This window comes from Xiphophorus hellerii, chromosome 22 (assembly GCF_003331165.1).
Source record: "Xiphophorus hellerii strain 12219 chromosome 22, Xiphophorus_hellerii-4.1, whole genome shotgun sequence".
NCBI lineage: Eukaryota > Metazoa > Chordata > Actinopteri > Cyprinodontiformes > Poeciliidae > Xiphophorus > Xiphophorus hellerii.
The window spans coordinates 2,767,523-2,795,336 of NC_045693.1; the positions used below are offsets into that span (position 1 = coordinate 2,767,523).

General features: G+C 38.3%; 1 protein-coding gene across 4 annotated transcripts in view; it reads left to right on the top strand.

Annotated features, from left to right (window-relative positions):
• cdh23 (cadherin-related 23) overlaps window positions 1-27,814 on the top strand; it is a 195,517-nt gene that overhangs the window by 27,758 nt on the left and 139,945 nt on the right. For all 4 annotated transcript variants that reach the window (XM_032552273.1, XM_032552272.1, XM_032552270.1 and 1 more), the window contains exons 4-6: window positions 13,821-13,963; window positions 14,189-14,236; window positions 14,478-14,570. In XM_032552273.1, coding sequence (XP_032408164.1) covers window positions 13,821-13,963; window positions 14,189-14,236; window positions 14,478-14,570 — 284 coding nt within the window. The remainder of the gene's footprint in view (window positions 1-13,820; window positions 13,964-14,188; window positions 14,237-14,477; window positions 14,571-27,814) is intronic.

Here is a 27,814-nt window from a genome sequence, read left to right on the forward strand (position 1 = left end):
CTAAAAGGAGCAGAACAATCGCCCTGAAGGCCTGGATTTGTCCTCAGTTCAATTAGGATATGTGTCCGACACCCAAACGGAGGAAACCTGCGATGAATTTGTTTCATGTTCAATTCAAATTCAGCTCTTCTGTCAAAAAGTTGGAATCTGGCAGGTCAGAACTCAAAGAAAAGCTGCAAATGATATCAACAACAAAAAAAATCCTGATGGGTGGATTTCTAATCAAGACTGACAGAAATAAAAAAAAATATTAGGAAATGCAACATTTTACATTATAAGACTTAATGATCCAGAAAAGATTAAACCCACAAAATTTAGAGCTATTAAATCCAGATCAGCACAAAACAAATAACATAAAAGCTCATTAAGAAGGCAGCTTCACTTTTTGTGTAAACATTTTTGCTCTTATTGAGAAAGAGAGCAGAAAGAAATAGAAAGCAGATCAGAGACAGACGTCTCCAAAACTGATCAGCTGCAGCAGCTGCCATTTCACGTCTCATCTCTGTTTTTATGATTCACCTCAACGCTGTGTCCTTTTTCCCAGATTGACCGGAGAGGTCAATTGCCAATTTGCCAGTGTCAATGTCTTTTTCAGGAAACAATATTAATTTTGCCTAATTAGAACCTGAAGCTAATGAGCGCCACAGATAATGAGTTAATTTATTATCCATAAAACAAGTGTGGTGTGTTATGGGTTTGACAAAACGCTCAGATCGCTGCCACTGCACATCAAATTCAGTCTGCGCTTTAGTAAAAATTAGGGACACACAAGAGATTTATGCACACACCATCAGCTTTAACACACTCAACTTCTCTTTGTCTCAGTCACAGACGCAGTGCAGAAACACACAGTTGCTTTAATATCTTTGGGGGGACATTCCAGTGGCAGAATGTCCCCTCTGGCTCATTGCCCTGACCTTTACCATTACAACTGAAGAGGTAACATAAACCCTTACCCAAACATAATTCAGACCTCTAATCTGAAAGCTCAAACCTTATCATCCACTTTTTAGTTTGTGAAGATGATTGTGTGAGAGCTCTTAGTAAAAACCAGGAGACACCAGAGTTTGAAGAATCTTTTAGTAAGATTGAAAATCAAGGTGACAGTTCAAAAAGGAACCATAGTTTTAAGGGTGGGATGATATGAACCAAACTCAACACACTGCCTGGCCAAAAATATCACATTACATTGTTTCACTTGACCACCATTATCTTTGCTTATGGTACATTTTCACTGTGGGATTGTTTCAGTAAACTTCTGCAATGTGACAAGATTTATGTCCATTTTGTGTCACATTCATTCTTACCAAGATTTATGGATGTTGGGAGAGTAGAAATGCTTTTAGTTTCACTATTAAACAAAACCCTGAGCTCTGCTGTTCTTCTTTTATTTGGTTTCACCAAACATTTAGGTGATCGCCAATCATATCAGCATCCAAGATTTCTTTTTGACTAAGTTTCTTCTGTCCGATGCATGCTGTAATGCGTCGGACAGTTCTTATTCCAATTTTGGTTCCTGCATCTCTTTAGATGATTTGCTGCCAGTGGTCTGCTTGATGCCAATGATCTGATCCTTCTGAAACAGACCAACATGGTTTCCATGAACGCAGGATTTGACTTTCCACATGGTTGTTTAAGAAATGAGAAGCTACTCATTGCATCAGTTGGTGTTAAATAACTTGTCAGCTGAAAGATAATCAAACCTGCAGTGATTAGACTCAAACACATTTGCTTAGTTAAATCAAAGTGGCAAGGCGGTTTGGTAATATTTTTGCATGTTATCTCTAGTAACTTCTTGAAAATTCAAATCTGCTCTTAACCACTGTTCACCACTCTGTTCAACCCTATGATACAGTAGAAAATTCAAATCTTATATGACTTTGTGAAGGAGTCACACAATACTAATTTGCTGTCTTAATCTGTGTTTTTATAAAAAGTGTGTAATTGAGAGTATCCTGCAGGTTTTGTCCCTTTAATGATCTAAAATCAGTTCTGTAGGTAAGAATCTCTCTTGTCTGCACTGCAGGTCTTGCTGATCAGCTTTGAAGGATTTTCAGATGAGCTTTTCTGTTCCTCTTTGAAATCCAACTACAGTGTAATCTCTAATGGTCCTTCTGTACTTTTTAACCTTTTTTTTATACAGTTTTTTTGTTAAACGGTGTGAATTAAAATTGAATTTTAAAGGGAGAATAATAAGAAAACTAAAAGTGTTGAAATGATAAGGAGGGGAAGAAAAATGGATGAACAGAGAAGGGAGGAACAGTGAGCCATCACAAAATGTAGATGCAAAAGTCATGCACATGGAAAGATTGGAATAAAGGCTGGGCAAAAGGGGGAGATGGATGTAAGAGATACTTTGCAGCAGATGGACATAAGTGAGAAAGAGATTCTGTGGAAAGATGGAGATGCACAACTACCCCTGCCTATATAAAGTCCAGCTGGCCTTGGCCTGTTTGTGCAGTTATTCAGCTGCAATGAGCTGAGATGGACCCAATCATGCAGGATCAGACATGCTGGTGCGCTGTCTGGACAACAGTATTACTTTACAACTGTTGTACCATACGGATCAGCAAGAAAAACACCATTATGATGGAGAGCAACAATCTAGTGTGGCGCAGTGGAGATGTGTTGGTTTTTATGTGAGTGAAAGGTTAACCTGTGTGACTCCAGGGAGGGGGGATGAAAACACACAACACAAATTCTCTTTGTTGTGCCATGAAGGAGTTTTCTGTTGTAAATTTTGTGTTCAGTGAACAGGAGTAGTGGTAGAGTAAATATATCAATAAGAACTACACTTAAAAATGCATTTAAAAGCATGTTTAAATAAACAGAACTATGGTAATGTTGAATAGCCCCATGCTATGTGGCAAAGGTGCAGTATTGTATATTTTTCAGCCATTTTGTAGCACAATTGGTTAACTATGTTACCTTCAGTTGTTGTAATAATGCTGTATTTATCAAATATGTCTTGAAAAACCTCTGAAACTCAGTTGTCAGGAGATCATCACACCTGTCCTCTATTAACTTTTAACAAAATTTTTACCAGAGTTTCACCAAGAAGTAGCTCTTATAATAAACTCAGCAGACACTCAGTTCCACCAGATGTTTGCTAATTGCTGCTGGCTAGTCTGAAGGAGCTGAGTGGGGGAGTCCTGGGTGACGACTGCTCTGTGAGGTGGAAGCTAGGAAGTTTGAAAACTCTAGCTGTGAGGAGGAGCTGCACCTATAAGGTGGTGCTTGGTCCCACCAAGCGTTTTGCACAGTTGAATAGTTGCCATGGTGATTAAAGGACTTCTCCAACATGCCTGCAATTAGACCTCTTTTCACGACTGCAGATGGTAACCAGTTTTGATACTGCAGAAACAAACTTTTCTTTCTGCCCTGTTGCTGACCGTTTCTATGTTGATTCTCCCCAACGCTGCTTTTCTTACAAATCAGATTTTATTAAATGTAAACTGTTTTGTTCTTCACCTTTTATGTTTCTAAACTAATACTCAACCAACCCAGCATGAGAAACAGAAGTAGCTGCTAGCCTCAAAGTTTCCAAATCCTGACTCTTGACCCTTGGTCCTGCCACTCTGCAGTGTCCACATCTACATTTGCAGGCTGGCAGAAACTGGAGCAGACCCATAATTCAGTAACACAGGGGCCAATTGATAAGCATGTAAACAGAGAGAAAGGGGATGAAGGTCAAGAGGGAGAGGCTTTTGTTTTAATGTGATTCTATCTGTGTGTGTGTAGCTTCACAATAATGGTGGCATGTTCCATTACCCGCCTGTGATTTAGCTGATTCTCAGATAATTGTCAGGCCTGGTGAGGTCAGCAGAGGGCGGGTGTGTGTAAGAGGGGTTCGGACCGAAAACGGAGCCGCTAACGGCAAAATGGAAACCAAATTAAAAACTAAAGTGAGCAGCAGAACCAGATGAAAGGAGCAACATGTGAAGATGGAAGGAGCAGAAAAGATTTGGGCAGGCGTCAGAAAGTGTCATTGTTGACAGATATTTGTGAAAGCCGGCAGCAATGGTACAATTGTGAGCGGATGTGTGTGTTTGCGGCGCCGTTGTGATGGCGACAGGCCGGAGTGGCTCTGCCGTCACTCCAGAAACCTCCGAAGAACTCAGCGAGCTGTCCGCTTGCTTCAGAGCAGCCTGCGTCCCTCTGTCTGGCCTCCACAACCAAGACAAACCGTCACAAAAACATGACAAAATGCAAGAGGGAGAGAGAGAGAGGTGGGGAAGTTTGAGACGGTGATGGGATGTCGTGGAATGAGGCGAGAGCAAAAAGCTTTCCTGTGTGTTTGCAGGCAGAACTGAGCTGCGTGAGAATCCGCAGTGACAGGTCTGCTTCTTCTCACCAATGCGGGGGACAACTGTCTGCTAATGTCCTTCACTGTCCTTCATCTTTCACAATGTGATTGGTTAGTCACAGCCTTGTCACTCAGTGTTTTCATCATATCACCACTTGGATGTCTTAAAAGCCAATCCTGGGTTGTATGTTGGCTCCACGCCTCGCTCTCATCAGTTCATTCCACACTTTGCTGAATCAGTCTTATTAGAGCGAGGCGATAAATGATTCACATCTTCAAAGTAGTGTCAACATTGAAAGTTGTTGAAGTGATGAGAAGTCTTTTGTTTTGCTTTCACTTTTTTTTTTGTTTTTACTAATGTGTTTCTCAAGAAATGTTTTTATGACAACCAGACATGAGTAAAACTGAAAAAGTTGCTTAAAGAGCCTTCAACGCCTGAGGTTGTCCTATTCTGTCTCTCAACTTATTGTGGAAAATCTTGGCATATTTTTTTCAGTTTATTGAGGTTTGCAAACTTAAATACAACTTAAGGCATTTCAGTCATGCTGGGGTCAAAACTAGATTTTTTCTTTGCAACCCATTAACTTGTGGCGTTGCTGTTGTCTTATTCTAGATTTGCTTCAGTTTGACATCATGGGATAATTCAGGCATCTGTTGCCAGACAGTCGGCCTCAACTTTGTTCCCACAATACTTTAATTCATTTATAGTCAATTTATGAATGGTTTGTGTTGTTGTTATGCTATGTTTGATTTTTACCAAACATGGTTCTGTTTATTATGATTAAACATCTGCTCTTTGGTCTCATGCGTCATAAGGACATAGTTTAAGAAATTTTGTGGTTTGTTCCCAGGATCTTCCAGATTCTCTTTACAAAGAAGAAACTTTCTCCTCGCAACTGTTTTTAATAAACCATGCTTCACACATTTTTAGTTTTCTAGTAATCCCGTTATCAATTTTAAACAGATGTTACTATTTCTTGACTTGCCATGTCCGTATGTTAAAAAACAGATCTTACATACGTAAACAAATACATTCGTTTTTGATTCAAGCCTCCAGCATCCTGGGGTAAGTGAAGCATCTGGAAAGCAGAGTTTGATAGGAAGCTATGTTGATATTGGGTCATTGCTACATATTTGAGTTGGTTTGATTTTGGATCAGTAGAGTTGTGGTAAAAATTTTTCGACATCCCAACATAAATAATAAAATATGTACCAAAGACCCTACTTTGACACAACAAAGTAGGGTCAAAGTAGTCATTGATATGGGAGCCATATTTTGCTATGCTTGTGGGGTTTTTTATTGACTTCCCTGCATGATCTGACCTTGGGATGAATCGGCAGGGGCTTCCACTCTGTAGCAGGTGCTTCAAATGTCTTTTGCTTGTGAATAATCTTTCTTCCTCTGAAATGACAGACTTCAGAATCACATTATGACCTCTCCCAGATTGATAGGTAGCAACAATGGCTTTTCTAAGGGCTTTGCTGGTGTGTACTGCCTTTGCCTGATGGTCACACACACACACCTGTATGCTACAGAGCAGAAAACTGACAAAAGTACTGTCCGTGCATATCCTAAACATTTTACTTTGAAACCAGACAAGAACAGAGAGGGTGTAATTAGTTTTTCCACTCACTGTGCTACAGACTGCATCAGCGCTTTCATCCATCCATAGTCTGTTCAGGCTTATCCTTGTAGGAATGCAGGAGCGTTGGTGACATCTCCAGCCTGGACAGGCCACCAGTCCACCACAGGACAACACAGAGACACACAGGACAAACGGCCATGCACACACACACAACTGTCAAGTTCTTACCCTGATAGGAACAGAGTCACTGGAAACAGGATCAGTAGAAGACTAAATGTCTAGTTCCACTAGTTTAATAAAAATATGTTTCATTAAGATATTTGTCTACATTTACACATCTATGTAATGTTTCCGTTCTGTGTAAGTCATTGTGGTGAAAAGCATATCTTTCCACATATCATAAGTAACTTACTGCTGTAGACCTGCAGTGAAAACCTGGAGATAGTAAAAATGGTGATGAAAAATGTGATGTTCTCTACATATCAGTGTTGTTTACAGTCACATGTGTGCTCCATGTCGAGTGGACAGTCCTACGACATAACAGAAGAGCTTGACTGTGTGTTTTTGAAGGTGTGTATTTCACTCTAGAAGGGCTAAAGGAATAGCAGAGAGTGTTCTCCACCCGTCCATGACAGATTTAGTCATAAATCTATTGGATTAATACAGGGCCTCCCAAGGACTCTCACTGTGTGCATTATTGAAACACAGGAGTCACTAAAAGCCACACCTAAGCCACTATTTGTCTCTCTTTCTCTCTCTGCCATCCCAGTTATTGATGTCGCAAATACAGGGATGTTTACACACCTACACACACCCGACCATAGGAAGAACATGAATTTAAAAACAATTAATGAATGAAAGATTAGAAGCAAATGTGATTTTGTAATTGCCTTGTTGGACTGCAATTACTTGTTTTAAATTTAGCAGTTTTGTTTTTTTTAGTTCATATCTAGAAGTATTAATTCTTGACAACACAAAAAGCAACTGAAATGATGATTTCATTTAAAAGCTATAAATCCCTTAAACCTATTAACTGCTTGTGCCGTGGTGGATGGATTTGGAGCTTAACCGACTGTTTCCAGGCGGTACCACAGAACCTCAACTGGTTTTAAGTCCAGACTTTTGCTAGGCCACTCTAAATCCTCCATTTGGTTCTTTTTTTTTCAGCCAATCGAAGGTAGACTTGCTGGGTTGTCCATATCAATATCAACCTATTTAACTTCATTGTGCTGGAGCTTAAATCATAACCTGAGTTTTGCAGAGGATTTTCCAGTAGCCAGAATAATTTCTGTTGCCATAAGTTTCTACACGTTGATGCAGTAAAGCAGCCTCAGACCATCATACTACAGATTTGACTGTATTGTTCTTTTTTTTTTTTTTTTTTGACAATGCTGTGTTATTTCTCTAGACATGATGGGCTAGAAGAACATTTCACTTTTTTCTTTTCACTCCACAAAATATTTCCCCTTAAATCTTGAGGCTTATCCAGATGTCATGCAGTCGATGAGCGATCTGTCCCAGTGTTGTTTTTAGACCTGAATGATGAGTATTAACCTTAACTGAGCCAAGTGGGGCCTGCTGTGTTTCAGATGCTCTTCTGGGTTTTTTCTGGCCTCTTGGATAAGTCATGGGATATAAATCTGTGTGCTTACGTTTTGAAATCTTTTGGCCTTCTCCGTCTTCTCTACTGGTTCTAAGTGATTTCTTGACTCGACATGGCGGACAGACATCAGAAAACTTAACTTACTTAACTTTGTTTGATCTGAGACATTTTAAGTGAGAAAAAAATAGAAGAAATCTGTGAAGGAACAGACACTTATTCATATCATGTAAGACATGTTATTGCACTATTTTGTTTGTTGGTAGTATGTAATATAAACATACAAACATAATCAACCTGCTACTTTTATTTATTTATTGCTTTATAACTCTACAATATCTGAGTATTATCTGCTAATATTCATCTTTCAGCTGTAAGAGATTCACCCTAAATGCAAAGATGTACAGCTCTCTTTGTATGGAAATGGATGTTCAAACTCTTTCCAGCCACTGGGCCATTATCATTCCAGATAGATCTTCTTAGTTTATTTCCACGTCTAAGTGGTTTCCCAAAGGCAACTTAAATCTTTAGACAATAAGAGCGCTCACAGCACCTCAGGCCGAGAAAGTAGTGATGAGTTGATTTCAGCTCATTTCCATCTTATTTCTAAAGGAATAGAAGAAAGATTAATTTACTGTGCATTTTACTGGTGGGGAAAGCAGGAGATAATGCACATGCCCCCAAAGAAGGTCTTAAAAGGATGAGCCTGAAAGAATGACTTAAATCCCCTGATGAGATCTGACTCCTCAATTACTGGTAAAGTTCTCCATAGGAGCTGGGTTGACTTACGGGTCAAACGTTTGTGTGAATGATGAAAATTTCAGCTCAGAGGTGAACTCTGCTTGATCAATACTAATATCCAGGTTATATTTTTGCTCAGTGAAGAACATTTGTGTAAAGCTCACACCAAAACATTTTCTTGTCTTGACTGTATCGTCTAAAGGCAACAAAAAGTCTGTATTATGAGGAATATGCCTAACCATCAAGTTTATGACACAATGGTTGAAAAGTGAAGTTATTTAGACAGATAGCAAAGGAAAATTTTACAAAAGATAACATTTTGTGGTTTTAATATTGGATAGTTATATGGTTATTATGTGTTTTAATGTGTTTTGTTTTTTGTTTTTAATTTATGAAAGTGTGAAGTGCATCCCCAATATTCACGAGGGTCAGGGAGTTTAACCTGTGAATACCTAAAGACTGCAAATACTTGAAACACTTACAACTGCCAGTTTTAATCGTTTAAATACCAAATATACCTTAATATGCATTAATTCAGACATTGGAAACCATTTTAATACCCCAGAAGCTAATTTACTGCCTACCGTATCTCCACTCTTCGGGATTCAGCCAATCAGCACCAAAGAAAATATTAATGAAGCTTCGGGATTGGCTGCTTTCTAAATGCCAGACAGTATGCTCTCATATCTCAGATAACATAGTGATTTTTACACATTAAAAAATGTTAAAAAGAGTATTTTATTCTCATATAAGCTGTGGAAGGAGTCCAGAATTAACATTTTAATCATGTATATCATTAGAATAATTTGATGCTATATTGAATATCAAAAAATATGATATTGATGTTTTTTTCTAAACAACAGCCTGAAAATTTAAAACTAATAAAGATATAATATCTTATGCTTGTTGCTGTCTGGATGTTATCATCTTTGTATGATTTTTTTCTCATTGATTATCAATTTTTCCAGAAAGAACCCAATTCTAGTTTAGTTCTAGTCTAGTTCTAGTCAGAAGGTCCTCCATGACAGATCCTTTGAAGCATCACATGCTAATTTCTTCCCATTAATCTGTATATTGACAAATGCTCCACTCCATGGTGAAAATGCAGCGTACCAAATGAGCTCATCCTGCAACTTAGCTGAAGAGTGCGTTTGCTTATGTGAATTTTTGAAGAGTGATTGATGTGAGGCAGTGTTGCTCCATATAGGCCTTGTTGATGTGTTTGAAGGCTCTCTTTTGTCAGCAGATAGACAGTGCAGTAACTTGAGTGGCACCACACTGACTCATCAGCCTGGTGATTGCATGACTTCAGCCCCAAGTCTGACTGGCCCTGAGTGAGAGACCATCCATCAAGAATTCATACAGACCGAGTACGGATCACCGTGCTCTCCAGCCGGTCCTGTGATCTCAGTGAGACTTAACACTGATCTGAGGTGGCTTCATCTTTTCTTCTGTTTGTCCCTGCTGTGGTAGACAGCTGAACACTGCCCATATACCCATTAAGCCTTTTGTGCCCCATAAAATTCATCGCCATAATTCAGAGCATGGCTGAAATTGCAGAGCTGACAGCGCCTGTCCCAGTGAATCAGAACTCAGATGAACGAGAGGTCTGGAGATGTCACCAACATAATAAACGGGCGTTTGGCCCACAGCCGCTTTTGTTTGAGAAGCCTGCGGCCCCGGGGCAGGGCAAAGGCTAGTCCCCGTCTAACGCGTGCAACTGCTATTGATCCAGCAGGGATCGATGTCCTCTGGCGGCTGATTTAGTTCCCCTCCACTACCTGCTCCGTCTCTCCTGTAAGCTAGCACTAAGTACGAATTTCACATGTTGCTTTCGGCATGTTATCAAATCTTTCATCTCTTTTTTCTGTCTTTTGCTCTGCACTTTTCAGTTCTTCAGCTGTTTTACTTTTTAAGTCTTTTTTTAGCCTTATGAAAAAAAGAATTATAGTTTCTCTCTCAACGTCAAACATTTTGAGAGGAACTAATGGTAATGAAGCTACTGTTGTTTTTAGTATTAACCACATTTATTTCATATTTTCTTTCTTCTTTTGGGAGATTCCCTTTGACTCTGAACTGGTTTCTTGTTGTTCTCATTTTTACACCTTTTAGATAAATTTCTTCAACATTGAAATATTATGAAAAACATATTTGCTACTAATTCATACATTAGTTAGGCAGACTTGCACAAAATGCCATAAACATTACTGACATTTTTAACTGATAGACCAACAAAGAAATACAAAATATTGCTGGTTGCCAAAGTGTTTTATAGCAATAAATCTTAAAAGTGAGGCATGCATTTGTATTTGCAGCTCTCCTGAGTCAACACAGCATCCTTAATCTGTAAAGGGTAAATGAAACAAAGGAAGGATAAACTGTCCACAAAAAGCTGCAAAGAGAAGATGTTGAGTTTCCCCCACATGCTTTATGTGCTTGCTGCTTCGCCGTGGCTCTAAAGAGGAAGTGTGAGACTGCAGAGGAAGCTGTGGGTTCGCAGGACAATAGGAGGGAGGGGGGAAGTTGAACGATGGTTCTTTCAGTCCATTGCTCCTGTCACGGAGAAAGTGTTGCAGAGTGGAGGGGTAGGGGCGGCCATTAATGTTCACTGTATCATTCATAACAGTAGTACCGGCATCACTTCCTGCTAAATACCATCGTTTGTCAGAGAAAAGGGCTCAGTGTCTCAGTGTTACAGATAAGCATTAGAGGAATATCAACTGTGCACACACACACTTTAACTATGACAATATCTGTGAGGGACTTCCTGTCCTGTTCAAATGAAAACATGCAGCTCTTCTTTTTACATGTTTGGTTTTATCTTTGGAGCCTTTTCCACATAAATGTTTCACTGCTGGTCAGAGCTGATTGACTGTCTGGGAGAAATTACAAGATCAGCACAGTTTCCTTCTTCGTTACAGAAATCTGTTTTCTGACTCAAACTTCTCACAGAACGAGATAAGAATGACAAGATGGATTTCTAGAAACTCATTCTAGAGAAAATTCACTAAATAATACAATTTTGTACATTTTGCGATCAATGATCTGTGTTTGCTTTTCCGTTTACCCATGCACTATAACCCCAAACAGATTGCACTTAATACAAGCATATGTCAACGTGTCCATGTAGCCCGGCAGATCAAATCTGTTTTCAGGCTCAAATATTTCCTCTCTTTAGTCAAAATCACAGCCGGGCAGAAGTGATAAAAAATATTCCCAATAAATCAATATTTGATGTGAATATTTTCAGCTGTCTTCTGGCTATACACCTTTGTCCCTCCTCTACCAGACGCATTAATAAATGTAATATAATTATATTAATGTGTATTAAATTGTGATAATCTCATATGCATCAAAATAATCAGCATCTTTCAGTGAACAGTGTTTTCAATCTGCATGTCACAAACAGAACTGGCTTATAAATATTCACTGCTGTTTGGTTTGGTTGTAATTTACATAAAAATACATAAGTAAAGGCAGCCTTTCCCCTGAATGCATGAATAATAGCTGATGTAAACATTAGTGAACTGCTGTGGTGCATGTTGACTTTTTGCTTGGTCAGACTGTTGATCTTTAGATGCAGTTTGCTTGCAGACATTCAATGTTCTTGAAAAATCACTTTTGAAGTGGAACACCTGCTCTGTTCTTCCTGGATTTCTCCATTGAGTTAATTCACACTCAGACATTTCAGTAAAGTGTTGGGTTTTCTAAAGTTCTAAAGTTTATGTTTTAAAAGGAAATCTTGAGAAAAGGAAGTGTGTCTTCTCATTCTGTAGCTGCCAGATGAAACATTCTGACCCTGGTTCTGCTGGAGGTTTGTTCCGGTTAATGGAGAGTTGTTTCTCTCCACCATTGCCACATGCATTCCAAGGAAAAGTCCATTTCCTGGGTTGCTGGGATATCTATTTGCCAACTGGCATTTGGCCAAGTCGAGATTGGATTAGATTGTATGTAATTGAATCAGAATCTGTCCAGATGATTGGAAACGTCTCAGTTTTATCACTGTTGTTCCCTCGAGTCACCATTTTTAATCTTTCACTTAAGTGCATGTCTACTCACAGGAAGCCGATAGTTATTTTATAGTTGAGAAACCCAAAAGGAGGAGAGAAAAAAAAATTATTGATGACTACGAAGTAAAATGCTTAATTTGCAACGTCTTCAACCAAATTATAACTCATACTGAAAGCTGCTGAATTTGCATAAATCTCATTAGACTGCAATGAAAGGGGTTCATAAATCGTTATATTAATTAGTCATTTTTTGCCACCCTTTCATAGGAAAATGGAGTGTATTAATAAAACGAGAGGGGAGGGTGATTGTGAAGCCTAATTGGTTGCTGTGTTAAGAGGTTTGGTGCTCGACTGACAGGTTTGATTTAGTCTGGCTTCACTTCTTTTGTCTGACTAAGTACCTTCAGAGAGGAGTGGGGGCGAGTGTAGGTATGAACATACATACAAGCATTCACATGAGGAATTTACAATCTGCATATTAAGAAGATCTACCAGACAAAGAAGGACTGAATCAAAATGCAGATGTTTACTGTCCAATGTCAGCATTCCTCAGAGATTTGCTCTCATATTTATTTTCATTAAACTGTTTTTCTCTATCGTGTCTTTGGGCAAAACGCTTCTCCCACCTGCTTTGCAGGAAATTCAGAAGGAATCATTGAATTTTGACAAATTAACTGGACTCTCCTGTAAAATATGAAATATCTTTGTCACTGCAAAGATCCTCAGCAGAGTGAGATGTGTGACTACGTAAGAGTTTTGTACCTTGCAGAGTCAGAAAGGACTGCTAATGCTACACAGGGTCATAGCAAAAGTGTTTTCATTTTAGAAAAAAATTATTTTCATCACTATTACCTGTGGACATGTGAGCTACTTTTAGTTTCTTTTTAACAAAACCATTTTACAAAATAATTTTATACCACTGGGAATTAACATTCCCAGGCTAACAGTTAGCTGCTACCCGGCTTTCATGACACCAAGCGGGAGGTGTGCTCACCTGGACACACCTGGACACCACTTCTGTCTGAGACCCAGGGGCCAAAGGTCACACAAGCCCTCACCTGTAAAATAGTTTTGCACTGAAAACAGTTTTGATGCCTTTTACTGAACAGGAAAAAAAACAACTGACCTATTGTTAATGAAAGTTGACCAAGGAAGACATTTGATGCCAATTGATTGATTGATTGATTGATTGATTGATTGATTGATTGATTGATTGATTGATTGATCTCTAGAACCAAAAAAGAACCACAAGTTGATTGTTTTACTCACTTTCATTTCTCACACCTTCGTTCACCACTCTGGGTTTATTATCTGTCTGAAAAACATTAAATCATATGTAACTCATCAAGAAATTACTGCACTTTGTAAGTTTTTTTTTATTATTATTATCGTAGTCATGATTTCCACTTTCAGTGAGAAAAACAATTCAAAAAATTGACTTTCTTAGAACTTTCTCTTTTAATGCTTTTTATTTCAGTTTTCTTTTGTCCTTATTGCATGTATGGGAAATGTCAACAAGACAAACGGAAACATTCTTCTACCCTATACGACCTCTGACCCTTGCCCCTCTCCTGCAGGGTCTTCGGTTGCCCAGCTTAAAGCAATGGATCCGGAGGGGGAGCCGCTCATATACGGCGTTTCAGGAGAAGAAGCCATGAAGTATTTTTCTGTGAATAAGGAAACGGGCGTGGTCTGGCTTCGACAGCAGCTCGACCGTGAGGTAAAACATACAAACATACAGTAGATCCTGAATTCTGCGCCTGGGAATAGAGAGAAACATTTAGAAGATATGAGATGGAGAGTAAATTTTCCAGTGACAACAGAGAGCAGCACAGCATATAGAGTTATTTTCTGAAACATGCTTTTCTGTTTGACTGCTCTGCTCTCTTCATGTTTGTCACGTCTCCATGGAAATGTGATGCTGATGTCTCTCTTTCTGCACCAGACCAAGTCAGAGATGCAGGTCGAGTTCTACGTGAGCGACCTTCAGGAGGTACGAAGCAGGTCTGATCTGTGATTTTCATGTCACATGCTGAGATCGTGAATATAGCCTGACCACAAGTCGCCTCCATTTCTCTCTCATCTGTCTCACTTAACAAAATTTATGTGCAAAAATCAACTGACTTTCAGCCCACGCTCCCCTTGATAATTTATAATTCCCTCTGCACCATTTTTTGCTGTTAATCTGAGTCCAGCCGTTTTGTCACTGATGCGTATATGATCTCCTCCCTCAGGTGGTGAAAGATACAGTAAACATCCAGATTGGAGACGTGAATGATAATGCACCAAACTTCCATGGGCAGCCGTACACGGTTCATATCCCTGAGGTAAGAAATCTTAAATTAATTGCATATGGAGAAATAAACAAAAATTTGAGCCCATGTTTCATTTCTCTTATCTGTAGTTAACCAAAGTTTTCTTGCAGAAAATTTTATATTTTAAATAAGACAGATTAATGTAAAATGTCCCATATCTGTTCATGCTGATGTTTGTTGTCTGGTAAAAGTGTTCATTCTTTTCCATATTTGTCACATTGTATGGAGCCATGTCAGGAACACGGGGGACATTTTGTTCTTTTGCATTCCCGTGTAAAATTACTGCTTTCCCATTCAATACTTTTGCATTTCCTCACAATAATGTTCTACTCAGTTCATGCAGCCTCTTGAAGTATTTCTTCTACAATATAAGGTTTTTGTAAAGGTTTCTGATGTTAATTTCACATTTGTGAAATATCTAAAGTTTTATGTCTTTTTCTTGTGGATGCACCACAAAAACACGTCAATCAAAGAATTTCCATCCCTTTCTGTTTTCACTAAGACATAAACAGAAACTTATCACATAAAAATAACTCAAGGAGTTATTTTCCTTTTATAATATCTCCATCTGACAGTTTTGATTGCGTCTTTTCCATGTTGGCAGTCTAAATAGTTCATTCTAACCTCCACCTTACACAAACAAACATGAACATCAGTTAATAGATTGACTTCCAATCAGTTTCTGCACCAAAGAGTAAAGAATGAAGACACATTTTTTCACTGAGGAGCTTTAAAGTGCAAATTTAACACAAAGTAACGTAATGATTTCAAAACCTCCTGGTGAAACCGAGGAGCAGTTTCTGCTGCAGATGTTGTCCTCCAGCTCATGGTTAGACAGTCAGAATAGCCTCCTTTAAATAAAGGGAAAAGCCTCCCGGCAGTGGAAACCTTAATCTGCACTACAGTAGCGCTTCCTCCAACTTCTCTGTCCTCTTTCCTCCTGCCACCTCCCTCCTCCTCTCTGTTTCTCCATCTTTGTGTCTACTCCCTGCTTTCTCCTCCATCTAATCCTTGATATGAAGTAATTGCCAGAGTGAAGTGAAGGACTTCAAACAGGGGCTTGAATCTACACACAAAACACACCCACGTTTTGTTGTGCTTACACTGAGCATATACCTCTCTCTGAGTCCTCACCAAATCTTCAAAGCCACTTTCTTTTCCTCTCCCTGATCCATAAAGTCAGACAAATAAATGGGAGAAATAAGGAGCATTTAGATGAGGCTGTTGAGATCACCCACAGCTCAACTGATTTTCTCAGGCCAGCTCGTCGTTTTTTGGGACCTGATGATGTTAAATCAGAGTGTTTGATTCACCTGCAGTCATTATGCTAGTTCAGGAGCTCCGCTCATCAAACTCTGAATTAAAACTAGACATGCACCACTTTTTGTGCAGGAGCAACAAGAAAGTTCACTGAATTACAGAAATCATTTTTTTCATCCTTTCATCTCATATCTGCCAGGATATATTGTAGTATTTGGTGATGTTGTTCTGTTAGTTCTGATAGACAGAATATTCATAATTTTAAAATACACAGAGTGACTCCTCTACAGTTGATGATACTAACTGTTCAAACAGAACTAAGTGTTGGTTCGATAAAACACTAAAGTCTTTTTCTCTTGAGCTTCTCTGGGTGACTTCTAATCTGTCATGGAGACACATGGTGAAACTTTGCCTCGGCTCATGAATGCTTCATGAATGTTCAGGGCAGAAACATTTCTTAAATTACATTACTGTTACATTTTAGAGCTGGATGGCAGCTCTTTAACAACTCTAACAACATTCTCCACTCAAAAAGTCACATTTGACAGCTGCACCTTTTTAAAACTGCAGTCTGAAGTCCGTCATGCTTTATCCACTTTGAAAAGCCTGTAGTTGACATTAGGCAGCGCATGAATATAGGAATAAAATGATCTTTCTGTGACAAATTATGTAATCATCAGTCTTGTAAACATTTATACAGCTGAAGTTATAGCCAAAAACTGGATAAGTATATCTGTCAGTGCTTGTGCAGTCTATTAGCATCAGTAGAGAAAAGGAAATTTCTCTGGAATATTTCTCTCTGAGAAACAGTTTCCAAGTTATTCTGTTTTTATTTAGTGCTGCCATTAAACACTATTTAATATTTAAGTGACAGATTACAAGTTTGGCAGAGGTGGATGTTTCCCGACTGTGTGGTCCATAACTTTTTAATGTTTGCTGTAGTATCATAAGAATGGCCACACAGATGCTTCTTAAACTTCACTCTGTAATAAAAGACTCCAGGTAATTTGAAAATGATGTAAAGATGATTTACCTCTGTGCTAAGTGAGCATCATTACAAAACACGTCTGCTTCTTTAAAGTTAAGGCAACTTTTATTACACTTGGTCACAAACGCATCATTCTTCCTCATTCACCAGGTTACAGGTTACTTATCTTTTATTATGAGATTATTTGCTCTTTGTTTTTCCATAAATATTAGAACTCAAAGTGAGCAGAAGAGTCTTAACACTATTTAATGCAATTTAAGTGGCGTGTGTAGTCCACTTAAAGTTACATAAATTAAATATATTAATAGTTCTTTAAAATTAAAGTACATTCTGTTCTGTTCATATTGCTATTCAACAGTAACCAATTTCTGCTAGTTCTCTTTGAATTCAAAATATATTTATCAATAAATAATAAGTAGAAGTATCTGTGCAGATTGTTTTTAAAGGTGATGCATACAGTAGACTATATGCATTTGGTGAGAAAATATTAGCTTTACTCTTGTGAGACTTGAGAACTGACTTGAACAGATGACCTGTGAACGTCTCAAGGTGTGACACCAGTATTTAAATTCAGACATGAGGATCTGTTCAGAACCTGAAATGGGTCAGAACATCTCCTCCTAGAATACTGCACTCATCTGCATTTTCTAACTTGAACCGAAACACAGTCATAATCACACGCAGAGTTTGCGTATTTGAATACTGTATCAGAATACTGCAGGTGCAACATGTTTATTCATCAGTCTAAATGATTTGCGTGCCTGGCTTGCTTGATAAATGAGACACGGCAAATTCGTTCTGATTTCTTCGTGTCACAATAATAATGCAGCAAAATTCCAATCTGTGCACTGAGAGCCCTTTATTAAGCTTTGCAACTCTTCCACTTGTCTCTGACAGACTGGGAAGTCAACAAATGCACATTGTTCATCTCCCTCTAACCTTTTCTGCACCTTATCTGGTTTCCCCACGACTTTCTGTACCTGCATTTTTATGGCCTCATTACCTCTGTGACCCTGGCTGACCTTTAGCGGGCAGAGCAAACATGCTGGGACATCACTTCATCATGCTGTCACTCACTGGACATGCCACAGTAACTGGGGTTAGAACACCATCAGCACATCAGAGACAAAGAGGGGAAAAGATGATGGACGTGAGAGATGAAGGAGCACGAATGAAAGACTGCCAAGAAATTCAAATTATGTGGTTTTACACAACTAAAATGTCACAGAAAATAGGAGATTGACTGAGGCAAGCAGAAAATAGCAGAGTATGTTGTTTGCTGGTGTGGAGCGATAGATGGGAGCTGCGGCGCTGATGAGAAGTTTACCTCGGGCAGAAAGGCCTTGTTAATGTGGGGCTTTAAATGTTTGACCCTTTTCCTTCCTGCAGGGAGAAAACATCAGCCACCAAACGACTGCAATGAATTAGAAAAACAAGAACTTTTTGTACTGGTTTAAATTTATTGTGGATATTATCTATTCATGGAGAGTCTGCTCACAGACTGAGTGTGTGTAAATAACTGAAGGTAATGTAAAGCACTATGGTGTCCTCTTGATGAGATAAAGCATTTTACAGTTATAGATCATTTACCATTTTTACCATTAATGTTTATTTCTCTTAGCATTCTGTTTGCTGCCATCAAGTTTCTTTATTCTGACTTAATATTTGATCACTTTCCTATCAAAAAGGTCCAAAGATTTCAGCGCAGTCTACAAATTGGGCATATGGTTTATGCTTGCAGAAATTTAAATTTATCCACTTCAAACCCAGTTTCCATGTCTTTTTGGGAAAAACTTTTCCTGTTGAGACCCTTAGCTAAGTCCAAGCATCAATTATCTGACAGAAACTCTCCCACTATAATGAAAAGGAACCAATTAGAAGTTTCAGGAACAACGACCTGCCATGAATTGAAAACTGCAGTGTTAAGGTCCGCAATGCAGCCAGATTTCCATCTCAGCTGAAATGAAATGAATCTATTTGGGATGGATGTCTGAAGGTGGATGTGTTCCTCTGCCAGTGGCGCTGGTGCGTCACATCGATTGGATGTAAAGATTTAGACAGTAATTCACGGACTCATCTATTTGGAGATTTTTCCATTTATTGAAATTCTAAATTGGCATAAAATTCACTCATTCGCATTTTTTTTTTCCATTGTGCTGATATAAAACTTTAATAACTAGTTGGCTAAAACTTAAGTTAAAACAAATGAGTGTTTCAACCAGACGTTGAATCCAAACAAACATCCAAAGTGATTTTGAACTGGATAAAGCAGGCTAACGTCAATCTGTGAATTTTCAGGCTCAGACCTGGACATGGACATTGTTACTTAAATTTGGTGATGGTTCCCAAATTTAGAGAATTTATGCCTTAAAGTTGGGTCTTCGCCTGGAAAATATTCATTTTAAATAAACTCTTCCATTTCCATGAACAGTCAGCCAGAATTATGCCAGAAGCTTGTTGTTGGCCACAAAAACTGCATGTCCTCTGCATCTTACAGAGGGACATTTAATGTTACATTAATGGTGATTTAGCTGCAGGTTTGAGGTTTTATGTTTAATTATGATCACATGTGAGGTTAGAGAAAATTCTCAATGAATTCAAACGTGATCATTGTGATCATTCCCCTGCGCAAGGAATGCTTCAAGTTCGTCTTTAAAGGCCTGTAATTAATAATAAGACATGACCATAGTGAGTGTGTGTGAAGAGGTTGGCCTGTTCAGCAGAGAGCAGACAGATATGTGAGTATGAAGGTGAGCAGTGCAGTCTGTGTGTTAATGTGGTTTTAATTTGTGGCTCCATAAAGAGGGTGGAGGGGAGCAGGTGGGCTGCGAGCATTTCCTCTGTCACTGCTAATGAGCTGGCCAGATTTACAACATACACATCCTCTGGCAGCCAGCAGTTACTGAACAAAACAACGAGAGCGACAACTTTTACTAGAAATAATGTTTTGAAACACTTCGCTTCACTGCCAAGCCGATGTTGAGTGACAGACTGAGCATAAAACATACCGATATGCACTTTTCATATTCTGTCAGTGGGACAGCCGACTCTATCGTCCGCAGAGCAAAAGGTTTCTGTTCAGCCGGCTGTGAGTCCACTTCAGCTCCAACAGCCTCCCCATCTACCTACATGCAGGTCCGTCCAGCTGGCTGACCCTCACACACTCCCACTGGGAGCCCGCATTTATCTTAGAGCCACTCTGAGGGGATCAAACACCACATAATGTCATTTTTATGCATTTTCAACAGATGTCCAACAGTTTTGTCTATGATAGTTTTTCACACCCTTATTCTTCAGTTTCTGTTAGTCCTCTGTTTTAAGTCTGAGGTTTTACACTTTTATACTTTTATGAGATACATATTGATGTTCTAAAAACAGCTCAGATCAAACATTTACCTGCTTTCATCATGGGCTTTAATTGGACCCTTAATGAGGGATTTCAGTTTCGATTTTGTGAAAAAAGTTATTTGGCCCCACTGTAAAACCTATCATTGGATAAGTGAAGGTGAAATGTTAATTATTGTTTGTTGAGTCATCACTCCCCTCTGAAAAAATAACTTCAATTATTGAAAGTTCCTAAAATAACAAAAGGTTTTTATTTTTAATTAATGCATGTTATTTTCCTGCAGGAATTGCGTGTGTTGTCATTTTTGTTAAAAGTCCAGCTAAAGGCACAACTCTAAAAGTATTTCCTTATACCATAAGTTAAACTTTCAAATAAAAAGTAGTTCTGTCTCGTTTTATCTTCTTGTCAATATTCCCCTTCATCGTTCCCTTCAGTAGATGTGTTGAGGTATCCAGCCTTCGATAACACAGTGATGACCCATATAACATCATACTGCAGACTTTTCAATAGTCTTTATGGAAGGTGCATAGAGGGATTTCATATGTTTGCTGCAAGGCACGTCGGTCTGAGGCTCCAAAATGATATATGACTAAACTTTATCTGTTTACTGTCTCTCAGGTGTGTCAGGCAGATGAAGAAATCTCTCCTCAGCCTCTATTTTCTATTAGTGGTATCTCACTGTCCCTCTGTAACCTGCGCTAAGCTGTTCTGAGCTAACGCTGGTGTTTTCAACCCTGTTGCACAATGCAGAAACTCTCTGGGTGAAAGTCAGATACTGAAAGGAACAAAGGCCTCACATTCAGGAGTAATGTTGCTTCATTTGGGTTAATAGCTTTCACAATAATATTTTACTGTTACATTACTTTATTCTTCGGAGAACGCTACGTTTATTATCGTCTTGTAAAGCTTTGGATTCTGCTCAGTGCTGCCGGTGTGTGAACAGTTTGGGAAAGAGATGAATTCAAAGCAGAATCATTTCAGCCTCCCAACAATTGGCTGCTACTTTCTGCAAAACAAAAATCAGAGTTGAATATAACAGCATTTCACAAACACACACACTCACACACACTTATTTCAGACAATATTGGCAGAGAGTTTGAGAGCTTCTATTATGCCTCTGAATGAGTTGTTTAGGGCTTGATGTGGGCTCTGGCAGCGTAACAGAGGCACCTGCTATTTGATGTGCCCTCTGTTGCTGTCAGGTACAACATAGATGAATCTGTTATATTCCTTTCTTCTTTGCCTTTGTTTGCTTCTAAAAGCTAAAATTCAATCCCTAATCTTTGGTAGCCTCATGCCCTGTATCTTAGTAGTTTACCATATCAGAAGGTAATTTGTTTATCAGGTGGCACTAAGATTTCTCTTGCAGCAGCTTTTGGAGATCATTGAAATGTGTTTTTGGTGTTCAAAACATTTTCTTTGATATGAAGGCAGAACATATCTGTGATACTAACTGGATGTACAGTACTCTGCAAAAATATTCTCAACTCCCTAAACTCTTTCATTTTCATTTTTAATTTGTGCATAAGACCAGCAAAACATTGGATAATTGTAATTACAGAAAAGGTTGCATGATCCTCAACATTTTTTTCCCTTTAAAGCCATTAATCTGTAGATCCACATTTTCCTACGACTCTTTGGGGATCTGTTTCTACCTGCTTTACGCGTCTAGTTGCTGAAGTTTTTGTCCACTCTTAGAGTTGATTTTAATCTTTTAGTGTTTGCTTTTAAAATAAAAATTAGTACAAATCAACACTTTGCTTCACAGCTTTGTATGACTTCCCAATACACTTTGAAGCTTGAGGTTGTAATATAATAAAATAAGATTCTGGATTAAAACAAACTAATTTCTTCTATACGTAACCAAACACACTACCCTCTGTAGTCAAGGTTTGATTTTGCTGATAATTATTTGAAACTCTTCCTTCTAACAGTGAGATTGAATGCAGTGAACTGAGAGATGTCTGGTTGACAGGATCAGGCCTCAAAGTGAATTCTCCCTGACATTAAGACCGTGAGCCTGTCGGGAGGAATGGAGGGATTTAGGAAGGAAGAAGAGGAAAAATGGATAAAGCGAGAGACTTAAATGAGAAGCAGTCAGTATTTTGCTCATCTTTGGCCCTGCTTATAATATCTGTCATCAACAGAAAGAAATGAGTGAAGTTTTTCTCCAGATCTTTTCTCCAGATTTCAGTGGCATTAAAACGCCTGTTTTTTCCTCACCTTATCTTTTATTCTCAAATATGTAGACAATGGAAATTTCCATTCAGAATGATTTCTCAGGTTTTCTTTCCATCTGCTATATCATTATTTCTGACAGCACTGATTAGAAAATTCCTCTTGCTCATCCTTCACAGGATCATCAAACTTCTACGCTAACTTTCCTATCAGTTAGGTAATACAGATAGACTACATATGGCCAATTTGTTGAGTCCCAGGATGTTTAACCAGCTGTTTGTCCACATATTTCATGCAGAAAGAGTTTCTCCATCATAGCAGTCATTAAAATTTGCAAGAACAAAGAATATAATCAGAGAGCTGTCTCTCTTATGAATGCTGATTCATTTTTGGGCTAAAGTGAGCGCTTGAGGGCAAATGGCTGCCTAAGTGAGCTGTCAAAGAGACTGTTTGCCCTGTACAACAATTTTTCTGTCCATCCTTTCCAGTCCAGAGGTTAATGCAACAAATACTGCCAGCGCATCATGCATGCTGTCACTCGTGAAGGTAAATCACTTCCTATGCCTCTCTTTATCTTTCTGTCATTTACTTTATCCCGCTAAGCATGAAGAGCACCTTGCTTTTGGTTCTGTACAGTGATGGGTGCAGATTTGGCTGTCAGGAAGGCGAACTGTGTTTATGAGTGAGCAAAGTGTGTTTTAGAGACAGAAAGGCGTACAGAGAGGGGGAGCTGTAGGGAGAAAAGTAAGAAGGAGGCGCACACAGAAAGACGGAGTTAAGACTGAGGAGGGAGAAAGGAAGGCTCCCAACGCCATTAAAGTTTGATTCACTCCTCATTTTTATGAATAAATCAAACTGTCGTTCCCTTTCTGCCATTCTTTCAAGTGTGCACTCCCCACCCCACCATGGCCACTTGCACCCTGCCTTTGGCACTCTCCTACTCTTAGCAGGCACCATTGTGAATTCTGACAAGGTTTTGCTCACATGAAAGACAGACATGCTTCCTGCCAGTCTCTCAGTATTTTGCAGCTGCTTTGGTTGATGGCATGAAAAAATATTTGTCCCCTGAAAGATTGTCTATTAAACACTAAGTTTATCTTTGAAAATAACACTTGTTTCGTCTAAAAACAAAAATGTTTCCTTTTTTCATAATTTATGAAAAAAGGAAAAACAGAAGAAATCTTTTATTGTGGAATATATATTTTTTTATCTCTGTAAAATGAAGACCTGTGAACATTGTTTGAGGAAATGTTCTTTCCTCAGGGGGAACAAAAACAGCCTTGATAACTATAGTCAACTAAATTTTATTTATTTAATTTTGCCAATCAAATCACTCTTTTATGAGTTTTTTTTCATTTAACAGTAGATAGACAGGAGGAAGGGCAGAGAGAGCCGGGAATCGAACCGGTGACCGCTGCGCTGACAATGTTAGCTTCCTTTAACTGGTGCACCTGCGCTAGCTGTGTACCATATGGCGCACTAATTATCCTTTTTCTAATACTTAAATACACAAATCCTTTCTATTCTTGTTTATTTCTGTCCAAAGTTTCCCGAAGTACATATTTATAGCCTTTTTTTATTTAGAAAAAAATTTAAAAGCCTTGTTACGTCTTCTTTTATTCAGCTAACAGCACAGATTTAGGCTTGACAGTGTTAAAGTAGGTCACAGCAGGCGGAAGTGGGAATCACAGCAAACTTCCAATCTATTTAATTTAACAGATGTTTATGCTCCTACTCACAGCCCATCTTTGTCAAATATCTGCTTAATTGTCAGGCTGTCAGTCTGTGCACAGTCAGATGTGTCTGAGAGCTTAATTGTTTCTTCATCCCATCCCTCCACTAGAGAGCAGATTAAAGATGGTGATTTCTAAAAATGGACAGTAACTTTTCAGTTGATATAAAACGTGTTTTTAATTAAAACAATGAGATAATTTTAAGATTACTTGACTTTCATTCTGTATCCATTTTTTCTCCCCCTGTGCCTTTTATGCCAGAAATGTTATCCATTCATACAGTGGTGTCCAAACTTTTTGCTCTGGGAACAAAAATTGGCAAATTTAAACTACTGCGCTGCCAATAGTTTAAATTTGCCTTTGTTTTGGCAAATTTCTTTAAATTAAAAATAATTTAGAGATCCAAAACATATAAAAGGGCTTTGGACTGTTGCCTTATTAAAAGAAAACAGTATCAGGTAGCTTTCTGTTATTATAAACTCTTGTGTTGTTAGGACTATTCCAGGCTGACCTCAAATATTAAAATAAAGGCTGTTTTAAATTTTTTAGGGTACATAAAGTACATCGTCTCGTCTGTCAGCTCTTACAGTGAGGCTCACAGAAGCTCCTGCTGCTGCTATTGGTAAAAAAGTGATGAACTTGATGTTCTCTAACAAATGATTAATCTGTCAGAGGAACAATAATCTCAACCACCCGAGTTTCTATGTTCTAACAGACAAGCTGTTTTGTTTTGTCAGTATGTTCATGTTCTCAACAATACAGCTGTAAGTGAGAGTTGGAGGAGTGGGCAGGACTAAACAGAGACAGAAGGCTTATACTATCCAGGAATTTCTCATTAACATGCAGCTGTCAAAATGCCCAATGTTAGAGTCAGAAGTGGGAAAGCTCCATCCCACCATAAATTATTTCTAAGCAGTAAAACAGCTTCTCCTACTTTAGCCAGCTAAATGTTTGTATTCTGTCAAATTAAAAGCCAAACTTGTTGGACAGAAGATATAAAATTTCAATAAAAATCTTTATATCAATCTTCATCATTCCAAAAAGGAGAGTATTCTCTTAATGTCATGCTTTATTTCCTCATTTGTTATAACTAAACTGAAACAGCCACAAACGTTAACTCTCGTTACCCACAATCCCTTTCCCCTCCTTCTCAGCTTTGCATTGTGGGATGCCTCCAACATTAATTAATGAAGTTGTTCATTTGACAGCCACTGCTCCGCTTCTCTCCATCGTCTGTTCAGACCAAGCCTGGAGAAAGCGTAGATGAAAAGTGGATTTGAGTGGGACAGGGGTAAAAATCACAAGTGGTGATAATAATTAATAGACTAACCAAAGAGAGATGAAACCCTGTAGACTGTAATAAAGATACTTTATTAGAAACCTGCACAGCAGTAATGTCAGAAGTCTGCTTGTCTGAATGAGGGAACTGAAAAAGTCTGAAGAGCAAAGAGGATTGAGAAAGACGTTAAGAGTCTCTGACATCTCAGAGCACATTCAGCTCCTCACAGCTGATACCAGGTCTCATCAATAAGATGTCATTTAATTTGACAACATGTTGCCACATAATAATTGAGAGAGAGAGAAATGAGTTGAGTTAAATATGGGGATACATGCTTCCTTTCCATAAATGACTTTTATCATTTTCATTTGAGTTTGCTGTAGTAAGGATACAGTTATTCCTTTCATGCTGTGATTTTTCCCTTTGCTTATCTCTGTTAACCAGCAATAACAGAGTAAAAAGAACAGAACAAATATGGGAAAAATATTAATGTCTTCATATCAACCAGGCATTTAAGAGTATTTGCTGATAGAGTCTCAATCTAACACCTACAAACACCTGATCACTACGTATTAGCTTATTAAAACCTCTTTCTTAGCTGTCATGATGACACTGGTGTCCTCATTGACCTGTTGGATAACGTGTAGGTGTTACCATGGATACCAGGGTTTGTACCTTACACATGGCATCAGGATCTGCTATGAAAAGAAAATCGTCAGGATGCTCCTGACATCGGTATGTACCACCTAGCTAAGTGCTGCACAGCAAAATGTCTTCACATAGTGATGGAGAAGCACAACAAACTTCAGATGATGAGTTTGTTTCCATTCCTCTGACATGAGGATCAACATTTTCACCAAGTTTCCCTGCTCTTTGTGCACAAATTAATATATAATAGACTGAAATGCTTGAAATTCACAGCTATATTTTTTTTCTGTAATGTTATAGAACAGAAACTCCTGATATTATTCATGAACTTTCTTCACTCTGGATTTCTTGCGTAATCACGTAAAATGATGTGGACACACCATTTTTCCAGTTCTTTATGTGTTCAGCATGTTCTTGATTGCTTGCTTAAATTCTCATATTAATGAATATATAAAAAGTGATGAAAATAGTTTGTGTGTTTAAGTAAGTAAGTAAGTAAACTTTATTTCTATAGCGCTTTTCACAGACCAGGGTCACAAAGTGCTGCACAAAGTGTAAAAAATAAAATTTGCTAGTTTTGAGAGGAATAGATATTCTGTGCCTCCAGCAGGTTAACAATAAAACTCTAAATGTTGAAACTGCAACCCTACCAACCCACTAGTGGTGTTCCTCAGAGTTCTGTCTTTAGGCTCTTCTTTTTCATCTGATATCTTCTGACTATTTTGCAACATTTGTCACAAACCTAATATTAGTTTTCATTAATATGCAGATGACATCCATCTCTACTTTTCCTCTAAGTCTTTTACTCCAGTTGGTTCAGATTTTTGCTAACAGATGTTTCTCTATAATAGAAATAATTCTTGACATTTATGAACTTTATGAGCTCCTCAGTACGTACCCCACTCAGTCTTAAACTCTGTTAGTTACGCTTAACAGATTTCTTAGCAGAGAGAACTATGAGCCAAGTACAATATCAGATGCAGCTACTCCACATATTTCTGTTTTTGGATATGTTTCATCGAGACATTGATACCTGAAGGTGAGTTTTAATAGAAAGAACTTCTTCTTACTACTGCTTGTAGAGAAAGTGCTATGTTGTGTTTACAACACGTCAGGCGATGAGGCCCTACGGCTCACTGCATCTTTTATGATGACATCAATACTTCATCCATATGGGCTTATCAATAATATTGACAAATACAAAATCTTGTACAGTGTTGTCAGTTATATATAGCTTTACATTCTGTGTTTTGTTCCAGGATAATTACTTGGTCTGAGTAATCTGCATCAGTTCTGAAAAACATGTTGATCATGTTTGCATTTTGATTTTTTATTTTCAGAGTATTTGGAAATCTTTTTTGATTTTTACTTTAAAGTAGATGTTTTGAAATTTAAGTGTAAAGGGTAAAATGAAGTCAACACTTTACAGCTGCAGCATATATGATGGTGGCTCGGTTGCAAAGTCTAAATTCTGCCATGAATGATATTACAAGCTGCCCACGTACATCCATATACAGAAATTACAGGCCTCACTTCATCTGGTCTCTGAATCCTCCATGAATTCAAAAAATACTGTGGACTGATTAAAGTCTGGGTTTTATGGGCAACTGTGAAAAATATGGCAAAATAAATAAATAAACCCAGACTTTCTCCTCCCCCTAGGCAACAGACGTTTATATGATAATCAGCTCTAGTCTAATTTGCATTCAATTCTATTTTAAAAAATGACTTCTTTAAAAAGAGAGATGGTGAAGAATAGGAAACATTATGAGAAAGAGATTTCCTTCTAGAGAAAGAAAATAAGCTTGATCGTTTATTGTTTAC